Below are 14,697 nucleotides of genomic sequence, written 5' to 3'. Positions count from 1 at the left end.
GAGGGCACAGCAAGGACTATGTACACACCCACACACGCGCACACAGAGACAAAGATCCCCCATATAGCCTCTAACAATCTGTTGGGGGAAAGGGTTGTTAGCGAGCACAGCACAACGTGCTAACCATGATGCCTACATGCAAGTGATCTACACATGAGTACAACTACATTTACATACTACCCACACGGATACATACAGACTAACAACATATATGGAACAAAAATGGAAGTGTGCAAGGCCAGGAGAGATGCACGCTTGGATATTCTATTAATATACAAGAAAGAGAAACGTGTGGATTGGAGAACGTGCTCAGGTTCGTGACATCATTCAAACTGTGAATGTATGCATGTATGTTGAACTTCTTTCGTACCGTACAGAGCCAACTGTGCTCATCATAGGTGCTTGAGACGGACCACAAACTAAACACACACAAAAAGCGAGTGGGCATGGCCAGGATGCGTCGATGGCAGGGACGATGTCCGGTGATCAACAACAATGACGGAGTGGCAGCCAAGGAATGGAGCGCACTGGAAAGGACCTCCACCAAGGAGATGGAACGATGACCTCAGTCTGTGTGCAGGTGCTCGGTGTATTTTGTTTTTTTACACCCCAGCAGCTTGGAGAGGCCTTTATCCAGCAGTGCAGAGGATTGGCCATGACTGCTGCTACTGATAATGATGAAACAGTCACATAATCAATCATACATACACAGACACGTGCAACCCTTTTTGTTAATCCACTGCTAGACATGGGCCCACACCACCCCCCACCCTCCACTCTTCCGGAGGGCTTGTGTGGGCACGACCCACCGTGTTTGGCGCGACCCTCTTGGTGACCGCGAGACACCACGACTGTGCCCTGGCCGCGGCAGAGCGGGCAGTGCGGCGCGGCGCGGGTGTCGCTCAGCCGCCGCTGCCGCGGAGAGGGCAGCGGCACGCGGAGGTTCAGCCCGTCCAGACTGCCAGCGCGGACGACTGCAACCGGTGGGGTCCAAGGGTGAAGAAGCATCCCGTTCCACTATGCCACCCAACTGCTCTGTAACGTCGGGGGAGGGGGGCGGGTGGAGAGGCATGTGCCCCCCCCCCCCACCACCGTCTCCGCACTCCCCACCCCCAATGTTGCTCAGCTCCAGAGGTCGCAACCGGGTACCCGATACCCGTACCCTATCCGATACCCGGCTACCCGTACCCGGCCGGGTACGGGTACGGGTACCCGTTTGCGACCCTGGTGCGGCCGGGTACGGGTAGGCCGTGAGTCACTGGTGAGTAACCGTTTGTCACTCATTTCGGGTAGGGTACGGGTACGGGTAGGGAACGGGTACCCGTACCCGGCCGGGTACGGGTACGGGTACGGGTACCCATTTGCGACCCTGGTGCGGCCGGGTACGGGTAAGGAATCAAAACCCGTTTGCGACCTCTGCTCAGCTCCCCCCGCCCGCCCCTTCCAAATGATTATAGTCAAGCAAAACAAATGTTGGTATAATATATAATAAACAGGGGGTGATAGGAAGGGCAGTATGCGAGGCACATTTTGGCGTTACTCATTGTCTTTATAGTGTCACATTTAGAATGTACATTTGACACTCTTCATGTTTTCCAGAGTTTTTTGTCTCTTCCTTTTAAAAGAAGGTCAAGCTGCAGGGCTGTCGCCTGAAAAAAACAGAACTGCTCAGGAGAGTCCCTCTCGAGCAGTGGTTCTTCTTCACCTGTGGTGCACGCTGCACCCCCTGGGGGGTGTGAGACGTGGCCAGATCTTTTTTGAAGGTAAATCATCGAAACTCAAATGAAGCACGGGCACCGAAGTACAACTACTTTGTCTCATCAAACCCCATATGTATTTATTAATGTAATTTTTTGTTTACGATTGAGAATGAAAAGGGTGCAAGGCTGCAGTAAAGGTTAAGAACCACTACTCGAGAGGGTAATTGGCCTACTCTTCCATATTGGGCACTAGTCTTTGGAAGTGGTGGCAGTACCCACATTCTACCCTACCACACGCAAATTGTCGATCGACTAGCTGTGTTTGACCCGTTCACACTTCTGGGTGGGCAGAGATAGGGGGGATTTTAAGAAAGTCATAGCGTTGTTTTAACTTGCCATGCTAGGAGATCAAATCGAACCGCCGACCTCTGGATTGCAAGTCCAGTGCACTAACCATTGCACCGTGGCAGCATTCCATATACTGTACGTATTTAATAGCGCATGGGAACAGAGCGAGACAGTGCTAATGGGGGGGGGGGAGTATGTTCCCTACGTTATGCCCCTGTGATCACTTTCATCCCCAGTAGGCAATAATTTAATATCAGGGCATAATTGTTCTACGGAATGTTTTAGCAGAACGATGTACTGAAGAAGCACGTGACTTGTAGTTGTAGTCTCAGCCACATTGAGAGGGGTATACTGTAATGCGGTGTGCCAGGTGTGGAAATATTTGTTAGGGTCGCCAACCTGGACAGACCCAGCCGAAATGAATCCCTGCAATAAAAAAAAGTGTGGCACCCCAAAACATGGGCAGATTGGGTTGAAGTACAACGGAAAGAACTGGTGTGAGGGGCGAGTGGTGTAAGGCACTCGTGAGACAATCTGACCTTCTTGAACTCCGCTGCCATTGCAAAAGTGGCATGGAACAGCCTGGTCCGTGTCCCTTGAGTCCGCAGGAACGCCCACGCTGGCAAGGTCCACGGTCGGAGAAATATAGTCCCGTCCTGCCGGCAAATAAATAACCAGGCACAAAGTGCCGACAGTTAGAGGGGGTCAGGGAAAAATAACGAATGACAAAAACCACAATGTTTAGAATAATGCATGGCACTTGAGTCCATCTGGAAAAACCCATTATGTCTGCGGCCATCACAATGATATTTCTCTAGCCTGAAATACACACACATATACTTTTTACTTTTTTCCCGCTGCTCCCTTTACAGCCGCCTGGCTGTGCACGTCACAGCGCTGATAAGAATTCACACAGCTGCTCTTTAAAGAGGGCCCGTGGATGAGCGTCTGGCAGGCTGTTCCATAAAGCCATAATCCATTGTGGAGCGAGAAATCATTGGCTCCTAAACATCCCTTGTGCTTTTCATTTTACACTTTAAAACATGGCCTCGGGTTCCATGAACAGTAGCACTACGGGTATGGGAGCCGGAGATTTTAAATGTGGAGTTTTTTTTCTCACAAATAAAACCAACTTTGCAATCGAAAATATGTAATGAGACAGCCCCATTGCATCAGGGGATTCCTTGTAGATTATCATAGTCATTGCTCATTAATTGGCTCAAAACATCTTAAAATAAACACCCACTGCAGGACCCTCCTGAAAAAGAGTTTGGCGACTCCGTGTGGCTTTCCTGGATAAATAATTAAAGTAGAAATAAAATATTCAAAGCCAATAGTTATTTTCTTTAAAAGTTTACCATCTTGGCAAACACCCATAACCATAAAAACATATATTCCCGTGTGCATCACATACATAGGGAGTAAGAGCTAGAGACGAATGCAGGATAGATATAACATCAAATCGTATTCTTACCCATGATTGTTTAGAATTTGTTTAACACTGAATATGTTGCACCCACCCCAGAGTTTTTGTCTGCCTCCCTTGAGACCACAAGGTCACGCTATAGGGGTTTGTCATGGAGACGATGAACCCATTCAGGAGATCTTGGAGCCTGAGGTCCTTTGAGAAAGCTCACGGGACTTCAATCCGGTGAATTGCCTTTTTATCCTTTTTATACGGTACGAGTCATACTTCCCCACACACTATGCTACGTGTTATTTGTTTTACTGGATGACAAGCCCAGATGGTTCATTGTAATTCTCACAGCTGAAATTTTTCCAAATTCAGTGCAAACCCGAAGTTGAATGCGACGGTTTGTTTTGTGCTGCCGCCATTCACGACCAGGTTGAAACCATCAACTCACTGCACTTGAGAACCTGGTTTGATCACGGGTGCTCAGCGATGCCAGGTCAAGTGTGCTGACCTCTGAACCAGCTGGCCACCTCTAGGTGTAGTGTTCATAAGTGGTGGTCATGCTGTCGAGAGAAAGGTCCCAGCAGAGGGAATATGGAATTTGCTGAACGAGCTCACGGCCAGCAAAATATATGCGTGCCTGTTTGAGCAGGTAAACCAACCGATTAGACTTTTTAAAAATTCTGCTAATAAATTATGTCTTTCCCTACAGCTACCTCCGCTAAATGTAATTATCTGGGCCCACGCCTGCCAACCGGCAGCGCTAAATTTAAATGCATTGTCCTTCCCAGTGCAACAGGCGATCCATGGCTTAGATGTAACAAAACATTTTTTTCTAATCCGATGTAGAATTTCAATTCAATGCATGCACCAATGGAAGATAGCCTACTGCTAAGGCACCGCATATTGCTGCATAGGTTTGTCTGCGGTTGTGCTGTGTGACCTACAATGTGTTTTCGGGCTGTACTGCATCTTGTTCACACAAGCAACAGCAGGCAATGATATCTAATCAAGGGAGAACGTGAGCTGCTTTATTCAGTTCCTGAGGAAGCTCCCGGCGTGTGGAGCGAAACGCCGGACATTGTGCCGAACAACATGCGGAACGACATGCGTTACAGCCAGAAAGAAAAAAACACAGATCGGAGAGGGAAATGAAGCATGGTGTACCTGTCGGGCAGCAAAACCATTGCCATAGTGATGAATGATCTTAACCTGTCCCCAAAAATAGTTCCTTCACATATGGTTTGTCTAGCGCATGGAATGATTTCCAAGCAGAGGTCCAGAGATTTATTTTCAGGTCCCCAGCAAAGTCACCCTTGCAACATTTCCATCAAATTTTTGCACGTAATCTAATCGACTTATTTCTGCAGGAGAGCAACACTGAGGCGTAGGGCTCTTTTTCAGGAGGCTCCTGTATCGGGTGCTTATTTTAGAATGTCTTCAGCCAATTAATGATGAGTTGTTTTCATACATGTGGGAGGAAGCCGGAGCACCGGGAGAAACTCAGGCAGGCGAGGGGGCAACGCTCTGTCCCTGTACCGATGGAAAAATATGGCGAATAGTTAACTAGCGAGCCAGGGTTATGGCACCTCGATGCCGACGAGAAGGGAATTTCACAACACTTGTGTGACCCACCAACCCTCACGGCCTCCACAGTGCTGGATTACAGGACACGTACACAGCCACCGCCGCCTGGCTCATGAAGAGGACGGAAGAGGTTAACGTTGTGAGCGGCGGTAAGGGAGAAGTGCTGGCGGAATGGGAACCTGCATTGACTCACTGGCACGTCCAATATTCATTAATGTGCACTTTAATTGGCCAGCTCAATAATCGTTTGTATGAGCACCGCCTCAAAAGGTCACGTGCTGAGCTGTGAAGGAGGTGTTCGAATGGCCTGCTTTCCACAAAGTACACCCTGCCTGTCTCGCTAACATGCACCTATCACCAGGGATTGCAGTGTTGCTAAAATAAAAATTGCTTTTAATTGCCAACCAAGGTTACTCAGCGGGAGAGTAAGGAGGTCGCGGCTCAGAGTACGAAGGTCGCGAGTTCAAATAATGGAGACAGGCATGACCCAGTCCATTATCCCTGCAGGGTCAATACAATGAGTACCACTCTGTGGGTAAGTCAACAAAGTTTTGAGTTTAACCAAGCGAGAACTCAGGAGAAAAGGATAGGATAACGAAGGGCAACGAAGGTTATTCCAATCGAGAGATTCACCCCCACCACAGGAATGTGAAATTTCTGACACTCGCTAGGAGCTGTAACTGGGAGGTAAGTGCCACCCCAATGTTCAAGCAGAAATAGCTTTGACATTATTATTTTTACATCAGCCCCTACGCCCAGCAATCGCGCAGCTCCACGGTTGATCCTACACAACCACTCCGGTGCATAACAGCACCACTCCTCTCCTGCGGAATAACATTTGGTGCCAATACAACGCGTGAAAGAGAGTGCCAATGGGAAATCCGTGGGGGGGGGGTGCGATGTGACCCAGTGGCTCAGGGGAGCCTAATGCAGCGCATCGGGGAACTGAGCCGGCACCTGTGAGACCCTTAGACCTCAAGCTCACGGGCCGCCTAGCGCAGGGTTCTCACGCACCGTGTCCGACTGGTGACCCAATAGGTTTCAGAACCTGCAGTTAAGCACCCCGAGGGGATAGAAAACGAAAAAATGTGGCTTTCTTTTCCAGGGGGTACAAAAAGGCTCCCCAAGTGCAGTGCATTTGACGGTTTCAGCTCAATTACCGACGATTGAGAAAACAATGGGGGGGGGGACCCAGAGATAATACGGCAAAGCATATTTTGTTACATTGTGATGTCCTAGAAAGTAAACAGCGGCATGTAGACAGCGGTGGAATTATTCGATGATCTAGCAGAAGTTATACACCTGAGAGATGTATGAGTAACAAAAATGTTCATTGATTGAGCTTCAGAAAAGGTCCTATGAATGCCTTGATCTGTGCCTACTGCTGTGGCTGCGAGCCCCAATAGGGAATAGCATTTCACCTCCTCACCTGTGTCCCATTGATTGGTGGATGTTAGTGATAATGAAAAAACTAAAATAAATAACTAAAAAAAAAACAGCACAGACACGACCCTCAAGGCAGTAACTTTTGTTGCCATGATGTTAGTGATGATCGCACCAAGGACGGCCAACATAGATAAGACGGTTGTAGTCATTGACATAATTCCGTCAATTGTGCACTTTACATTCATTTTTCTTCAGGTGGCCATGTGTCGCAGAGGTCAGAGCTCTGAGCTGACACCGCTGAGGTCAAGGGTTCACATTCTGGCAGTTGCCTGCGTGATTAAATTGGATTCTCAAAGGGAGTGAGTTGATGGGTCTCAGCCTGAGCACCACGTATGTACTGCACAAACATCACGTAACATTTGGATTCAGATGTAAGTTGGTGAAGTTCCAGCTCTTGAGCATTAAAAATATTGGCTGTCATGCAATAAACATGAATCTCATATGCAGAGGTAGCTCTGGCCCTATCCATGAGCCAGTCTCTAACACCAACGATTGCATTGCAGTGCGAGAGACCCGAATGTGTTCATCATATCGTGACATGACACTGATAACACAGGCAGGTTAAAATTGAGGGAAAATGACATTGAATGTGCATATTAAAATATCCATTGTATTCGCTGTCAGAGGAGTTGTGCTCTCAGCGTGTCCAGCCATGAGACAAAGACATTTCCATAATAGAGATTTTTTTGGGTTAGATCGCATAAATAACACATTCCTGCGGAGGGAGCTGGTAGGAACGTTGGGTTGCTCGGTCAATGGCCAGGGTCAACGGTGGCATGGTGTATTCCGCAAATATGCCCGACTGTGAGGGTGGGCACAAGCCGGCGTGAGTAGGTTAAACGTTGAGTTTTATAAGGGCACCACGGGGTGACCAGCCCCTCCCCACCCAACCCCTCCCCACCCTCCCCACCCAGCCCCTCCCCACCCTCCCCACCCAGCACCTCCCCACCCTCCCCTCCCCACCCAGCCCCTCCGTCCCCACCCAGCCCCTCCCCACCCTCCACTCTCTACCCAGCCCCACCCCTCCCATTTTTGGTTCCTATCAGTATAAATGTGTCGTTCAAGCCGTCACCACCCCACACAGCCAATTAGTAAGGTTTGTCACTTAAACAGAACGTGCCAATTCGTTACTAGTACAGCACTAACCGGTGTGTTGGAGAGTCTCGAAAGAGAGGAAGTCTCACAGTGAGTACTGCATTGCATCCTCTCATTAGAATAGCCCCGGAAGGTAGCTTCACTGAAACACTGATTTAAGTCACTTCAATTGGTCGTTTTCATTCATAACTTGGTAAGCAACCATTGTGTACTCTAAAAAGTCAAGTTTATTGTTTAAACAGGTGAGAACTCGAGACACAAGGGTAGTTTCATTTGCAGGAATGACCTCACTTGCGATATGAAAATCACACTAAAATACGCCAATAGTCCAATTTCAGATATGACAAATAGAAAACTAAATGTAATGTTTTATAATGTAGCCATTGATGACAATGCTGACACAAACACGTACAATGTAACCGATATTGGCCAAACATCCCAGTGCAAAAATAAAAACACACGCCTGCAAATTACCAAATTGGGATTACACTTTACAAAGTTGCCCCTTCCTGCGAAGAATCTGGCAGGACCCTCCTGAAACAAAAGTCTTGAGTGAGGCTTTCCGCAGCTTAACAAGTGTAGTAGTAGTAGTAATAATACTCATCATCATCATCATATCCGTCACACCTGTGTATGGGCCTCGCAAGGACAGCCTGCCCTCTGACTGGCTCCTGTGCATGCGCGGGGCTCGGTTGGGAATGGCAGCACGGGAAGCGCTGGCCGCGTGCGAGCCCTCCGTGTCCGAGCCTGCGGTAGAAACGCAAGCGCCGGGGCACCACTGAGCGACACATCCAGCAGCGACCGTTTTATTTTGTTGTTCATTGCTATTCAAGAACCCAGAACACAAAGTATATTCTGAAGAGGGGGGGGGAGGATAAATGTGCAAATAACGTGGAACAAACCCGACGCGATGCTTCGGGCACAACACAAGCGTCCTTCTTCAAGTGGGGACGACTTAGCGAAAACACACCGCTCAAGTGTGTCTTAAGCGGTGTGCGACACACTTAAGCGGTTGTGCTTTCGCTAAGTTGTCCCCACCTGAAGAAGGACGCTTGTGTTGCGCCCGAAACGTCGTGATTTAATTTATTTAATTTTTTACCTACGTGACTTTACTGAAGAAAAAAAACCCCAAAGAGTATGAATCCTTGCAGTCACGAAAACTTCAAATCTAGAACCGACGCGATGCACCCTCGAAATTAGGGACCGACCGCGGTAGGGGTAACGATCGGGAGCAGCGTATTTATGGGGGAGGGGAAGAAGATGGAAGAATGGGGAGGTGGGGGGGTGGAATGTAACCAAACCGAACCAGAAATAAAATAACATGAACGCGATATCCAAGTTATTATCATTCTCGTTTTCTCCCCAGCAGCGACCCCTTCATTAATGCGCAGCGGGCACCGGGAGGCTGCAGCCTTCAGCACGACGTTGCAAGAGCTCGGGCAGTGTGACCCAGGTGGCAGCAGCAGAGCCGGCCCTAGACCGTTGGGGGCCCTAAGCAAAATTTGGTTGCAGGCCCCTTTGATGTATGATTTTTTTCACCCACTAGCTAGCAGTGACTCTAGGGGGCCCTCTGCTGGCCACGGGGCCCTTTGCAATTGCAAGGGTCGCTTAGTGGCTGGGCCGGCTCTGGGCAGCAGTGCAAACATACAAACATTAACAACGTCAAGTCGATGACGATAATGATGAGAATTTGCATTTGAATTGAATCCCATGCCATCCCACGATGGTCATTGCTTGAATGTATTTCACCACGATCGTCAGGTGTGGGTTGGCGGAGGTTGCGGACCAAGAACCGGTTCCGATGTCGCTCGCCACTAATGTGAGCCGTGGCCAGGAATTTAATTCAGGTTCTTGCAGGGTTCCTAGCTCAGCGTAATTAACCACTGCACCACGGCTCCATGTCCAATGCGCGTTATCGATGTCAAAAGGAGCATGTTGTGTCATGCCAACGCAACATAAACTCTCTCTCTCTGTGAATATGCTCTCAGGTACAGTTACGGATAGGTGGATCTCGATAATCAGTCTGGACAATATGGTGGTGTTATGTTTCACAGTTAATGCAAGCGTCATGCATTAAAATGTTTACACACATGTGTGCTATTCTAAAGCAATGCCACGAGAAGAAATTACATTTTACGTATAATAGGCAGTGACAGTTGAGCAAATCCTGCTTTACCAAATCAGCTGGTAAAATTTGACATGGATATCATAACACTGCGATTTCATGTTCACCACAACAATGTGAAAAATACATTATATGAGTTATTTTATACTTCGAATACAGATGAGTAGCTCCCCGATGTGTTTTTCGGGTTGTACTGTGTTTTTTTCAGCACGGTTGTCTGATGTTTCATTCCCACATGCTGGCACCTTCTTCGGGAGCTGAATGAGAAGCTTCTGAATAGCTGTTGAAGTAGCTCTTGAAGAAGTTGCCGGCATGCGGAACGAAACGTCAAGACGTCGTGCCCGAAAAAGTCAGTGGTACGGCCCGAAAACCACAAAGGAGAGAGGTCGACAGCACAATCGTGAAAGTAATAAAAACGACCACGGTAATTTTTTTCAAAGGTTCTTTTTTTTACATATGACAAACTATAATAATAATAAATATATAAGCACTGTCGTCTAAAAAAAGAAGAAGAAAAAAAAAGCTCTTACGCTTTCAATACACATTGACAACCAATAACAACTCCCACAAAGGTGCATTTACACTTACAGATTTCACAGTTCAAAGGGAGGTGACGCTCAGTCCCTGGTGCAAATAAAGCCTCAGTACATAGGAACGGTTATGCACGCCCCAAACCCGGTGCTGTGATAATATGCCAATGAGAAACTCTTGCCTGCATACGATCTGATGAAAATGTTGTGAACCCGCACATAGGTGGAACATGAAAGTGGCTTCAAATGGATATGTTTCCATACACACTGCCTCTGAAGGTTGTCTTTTACTGAAAGCTGTGCACGCCGTTTTAACCGTTTTAGCAAATGCGGCCTACACCTCATCAGAGTCACACGTTCACGTAACAAAAGAAACGAATCACCAAATTACGCCTTTGTAGATACTTTCGCATGCGATAACAATACGGCTTGCATTTCTGCCGTCCAGCATTCAACCGTGATAAATGCCCCACGCAATCTGTGCACGGTTCAAAACCTCACGCGCATCGGTTGCAATCCGCAACACAACTAGCTTACGAGCCTAACTTTGCTCGAAGCAATCCCACATTACAAGAGTCTGGTATATGTTCCCATGACCCCCCCCCCCACCCCTCATAGAACTTACAGTGAGCGTGTTGAGAGCGCAGGGGAGGAGGCTGCGACTGGCTGAATCTCGATCTCACTTCCTCCCGCAGCTTGACGACTTCGCGGTGAAGGTCCTCCACGCTTTTGCTTAAACGGCGCAGGGATAGAGAGCAGTGTTAGATTGAACTCGGCGCCCGTCCAAATGCCAAAGCCACGTGTCCGAAACGTCCCATTGCCGACGCTTTCCTGAAAGAGGACAACAATCATCATCGCCTGTGATGGGGAGGCCATCATCCAGCAGTGGATTTATCACGGCTGACGAGGATTATGACGGTTATGGTTAATTATTTTTCGCGTGCCGATGCCAACTCACCGTCGTCACCATCATCGTCAGGCATGATCACTGGATGAAGGCCTCCCACCCGCTGTAGCTATATCTCGCTGCCCTGCAATGGAACGATCCACCTCGCATATGCAGAAGAGATGATTCCATTGCTCCAGCTCCACGGTGGGATTCCTGTTTGACGTGTCCCCTCACTTGAATGCCACTGACCACCATCGCTAGGTGACTGTATCTCATAGTCACTACAATTGCGTGCATGAATAGGAAATGTATTTTCAAAGGCGTAGACATTTTTTTTAAATGATCTAAAATTTACAAATGTATGTTTTGAGAAGGGAAGAGTTCATGGTTGCTGAACACTGGCCCAAAAGCCCTGGGCAACAACACACAGTGCGATCGAAGCTCTAATAGATGAGAGTTTATAGTCTCTTGAATGGAGCAAAGATATTGTATGAACTTGGGAAAAGGGGAGAGACGATGATGTGAGGGAGAACCAACATCAAGCAGTACCGGTAAAGAAAAAGAAAGATAAGTGTCATGTCCTGTGTAGTATGGTGGCTGAACACAACACGGACGAGATGAAACAGTCCGACGGGTAGGCTGAATCCTCGTGGCAGAAGAAATCATAAAGTGAAAGTTCATGGGAACAGCAACCATGACAGAAGGGTGATACGGAGTCGACCGACCGCCGGTGAGCGAGTGTCTGTAGTGTGAATCGGTGAGTGCCAGGACGCACTCTCGCTTGGGCGTGCTCGCCAGAGGAGCAGGCGGCGGCACTAGGCTGCGGCGCCTGGTTCGTCCACGGGATCGGCCGGACGACGATGCCGAGGTTTCGCGAGACCTCTCGGGGTCCCGGGCGACGTGGCCAGGCCTCTTGCTCTGCTCCAGGCGCCGCCCCAGTTTGGCGATTTCTGACTGCAGTGCCAGCATGGCTTCCCTAGGAGGTACGAACGAGAGCACATCTTGGGTGAAGTGCTCAGCAGAGATTGTGGATACTGATCCCAATTGTGCGATCGGCGTAATGTCATGATATGAAGCGTAAATTAGTATCTCTCACACGGCAGTGCAACCCTTCTTGTTCAAGAGTGGCTCGTGGAGACGGGTGTCATTGAGGTGCCTCTGAGATTCTTGAAGTGACCTTTGAGTGACCTTTGTTCCACACAGTAATGGGTAGTACTTTCCTATCCACTCTTCTTCCAAGAGTAACGTTTGGAATGTGATCATGATTTTTTGTTATTTTTAGAGGTGATATTTTGGACAAATTAAGTGCAGAACCAAATTTAATGTGATGGGGGTTGTAAAAAGTATTTGGTGATACTGTGTTGGCAGCAGTGCACAAGCACAAACCAACAAAAATCTCATTCGTGAATAATTCTGTGGCCTTAAAAAGGACAATAAATTATTGGCGACGTTTTGGATAATGGCCAGAAGTTGAGTTTTTAAAGATGTATATGGCTTGTTGGCATGCACATAAAGCATAGGACATAAAACAAATGTATAAAACCAACCACTGGGTTATACTAATTATTCAGAGCACAAATTTTGTGCAAAGCACCATATGAAAATGTCGTACGTAAAGATCATAACCACGCCAACTTAATAACCACGCCACCATGAACCTAAATACACTCAACAACACATGCACCAAACCATCACTCCTGCAATACTTACATTTTACATTGTAGGAGTGCAATGATGCATTGATTGATCTTTGAACAACGATTCTTCTCTTAGAATAAATGCATCAAATGATGTGTGTAACAATTTTTGTTTTTTTCAATAATTCTGTAAGTGGAGCAGTGGTGCAGTGGGCAATACACTGCACAGTAAATCTTGATTCCCGTCTTGGGTGCCTTTCTGTGTGGAGTTTGCATGTTCTCCACCTGTTCTGCATGGGTTCTCTCTGGGCTCTCTGGTGTCCTCTAATAGAATGTCATTGGTGTTGGCCAAACCACCCAATGTAGTAGGCCCCTCCTGAAAGAGAGTCTTTGGCTTTACCGGGTAAATAAGTCATGATTACAAAACCCACACTGAGCGTCGTGTGACGTAAGGTCAAACAACTCCCATGAATGAAAGGTGTGGGCAGGCCTTCATCCACCAGTAGATTGGCATGTTACTAGATTTTGATATGTTGTATATAATGGGTTCATGTCACCTTTGCAACGAAAAGAGGCCCTACTGATGACTGCAATGTAAAAAAAACTAGGCACTTTACAGAGTTGTGTGACCAGTGGGAACTTGGGTTTGAATCCAGACAGCTAATAAATGACTAAAGCCATGTTCTCATTTTCAGAGATTAACATGAGACGCATTCGTATGCGCATAATACATGCATTTAATAATTTGTGTAAGGATGAATGTATTACAATGTATTCAAATTACATGAATGTATTATGCCGATGTTACATTTAGGCTACTGGATAATAAACACTAAGCACGGTCTCGGTCTGGTAACCGATAATTGCCAAGAAAGACACATTAGTCATTTTTTTTCTTCCCAATGCAGCTTTTTTTTCCAGCTCTAACAATTAAAAAACATCAGTCTAATTGACACACAAATAAACTTTACAGGGCATGTAAAAGGTGTGAATATAAAAAATATGTTGGAGCGACCTCATCAGCAATCACGAGATATCCTCTTATGGGACTACTCTCTGACAGGGTGATGCACTGCAAATGAGAACAAATCTTGCATATTGTGAAACATGCTCCTACATGCGTCTGTCTGCAGAATTAGTGTATTCGTAATACGGTTGCAAAGGGTAATTTGAGCTCTGCTTGGTGTGTCTATGCTCTGAGTGACTACTTGATCAATTTGGTTAGTTTTGTATGGGGTAAGCCGGCCGAACAAACAAAACTTGTAGGAAAGATATATTCTGTATCATAATTTATGAGTCTTATAGTGCCTCCTCCATTACGTACAGATGGATGGACAGACAGAGCTAATGCTGAAATGCTTTCTACATTATTTCTGAAAGTATACTTTTTTTTTACTTCAACTCGATGTATAGAAGTTAACTATATTCTCTGGGTCTTTCGATAAAGTCACGTAGATAGGTTCAAAGAAAATAGTATTATTTTTCCTTGAGAAAATAACGTTATTTTCTTTGAGAAAATCATGTTATTTTCTTTGAGAAAATAATGTTATTTTCTTTGAACCTATCTACATGACTTTAACGAAAGACCCAAAGAATATGAATTCCTGCAGTCACGAAAGCTTTAAGTCAAGAAGTTAACTGTGTTATAGACTTGAAGTGGGTGTACAGAATTGGACTGTGTGTATAAAATTAAAGTTTATATGTAGATTTTGACTTTTTGTATAGAATGAAACGTTGTGTATAGTTCTAGATTTGAAGCTTTCGTGATTGCAAGGATTCATACTCTTAGGTTTTTTCGGTAAGGTCACGTAGGTAAAAAATTTAAAATAAATAATATTTCTATTAAAAAAAATTACGTGACCTTACCGAAAAAACCTTAAAGTACGTTGTGTATAGAATGTAACGTTGCGTACACAAATTGAACTG

General features: G+C 46.5%; 1 protein-coding gene across 1 annotated transcript in view; it reads right to left on the bottom strand.

The window, feature by feature from the left end:
- The window catches only part of LOC144948506 (microtubule organization protein AKNA-like), a 65,936-nt gene that overhangs the window by 9,833 nt on the left and 41,406 nt on the right, over window positions 1-14,697 (bottom strand). The window contains exons 18-22 of the mRNA XM_078878042.1: window positions 11,910-12,110; window positions 10,871-10,977; window positions 8,218-8,337; window positions 2,588-2,704; window positions 810-974 (exon numbers count right to left, since the gene is read on the bottom strand). Coding sequence (XP_078734168.1) covers window positions 810-974; window positions 2,588-2,704; window positions 8,218-8,337; window positions 10,871-10,977; window positions 11,910-12,110 — 710 coding nt within the window. The remainder of the gene's footprint in view (window positions 1-809; window positions 975-2,587; window positions 2,705-8,217; window positions 8,338-10,870; window positions 10,978-11,909; window positions 12,111-14,697) is intronic.

Source organism: Lampetra fluviatilis, chromosome 49 (genome assembly GCF_964198595.1).
Source record: "Lampetra fluviatilis chromosome 49, kcLamFluv1.1, whole genome shotgun sequence".
NCBI lineage: Eukaryota > Metazoa > Chordata > Hyperoartia > Petromyzontiformes > Petromyzontidae > Lampetra > Lampetra fluviatilis.
Note: the sequence above shows the minus strand (reverse complement) of the source record. Positions and strands in the feature narration are given on the sequence as shown.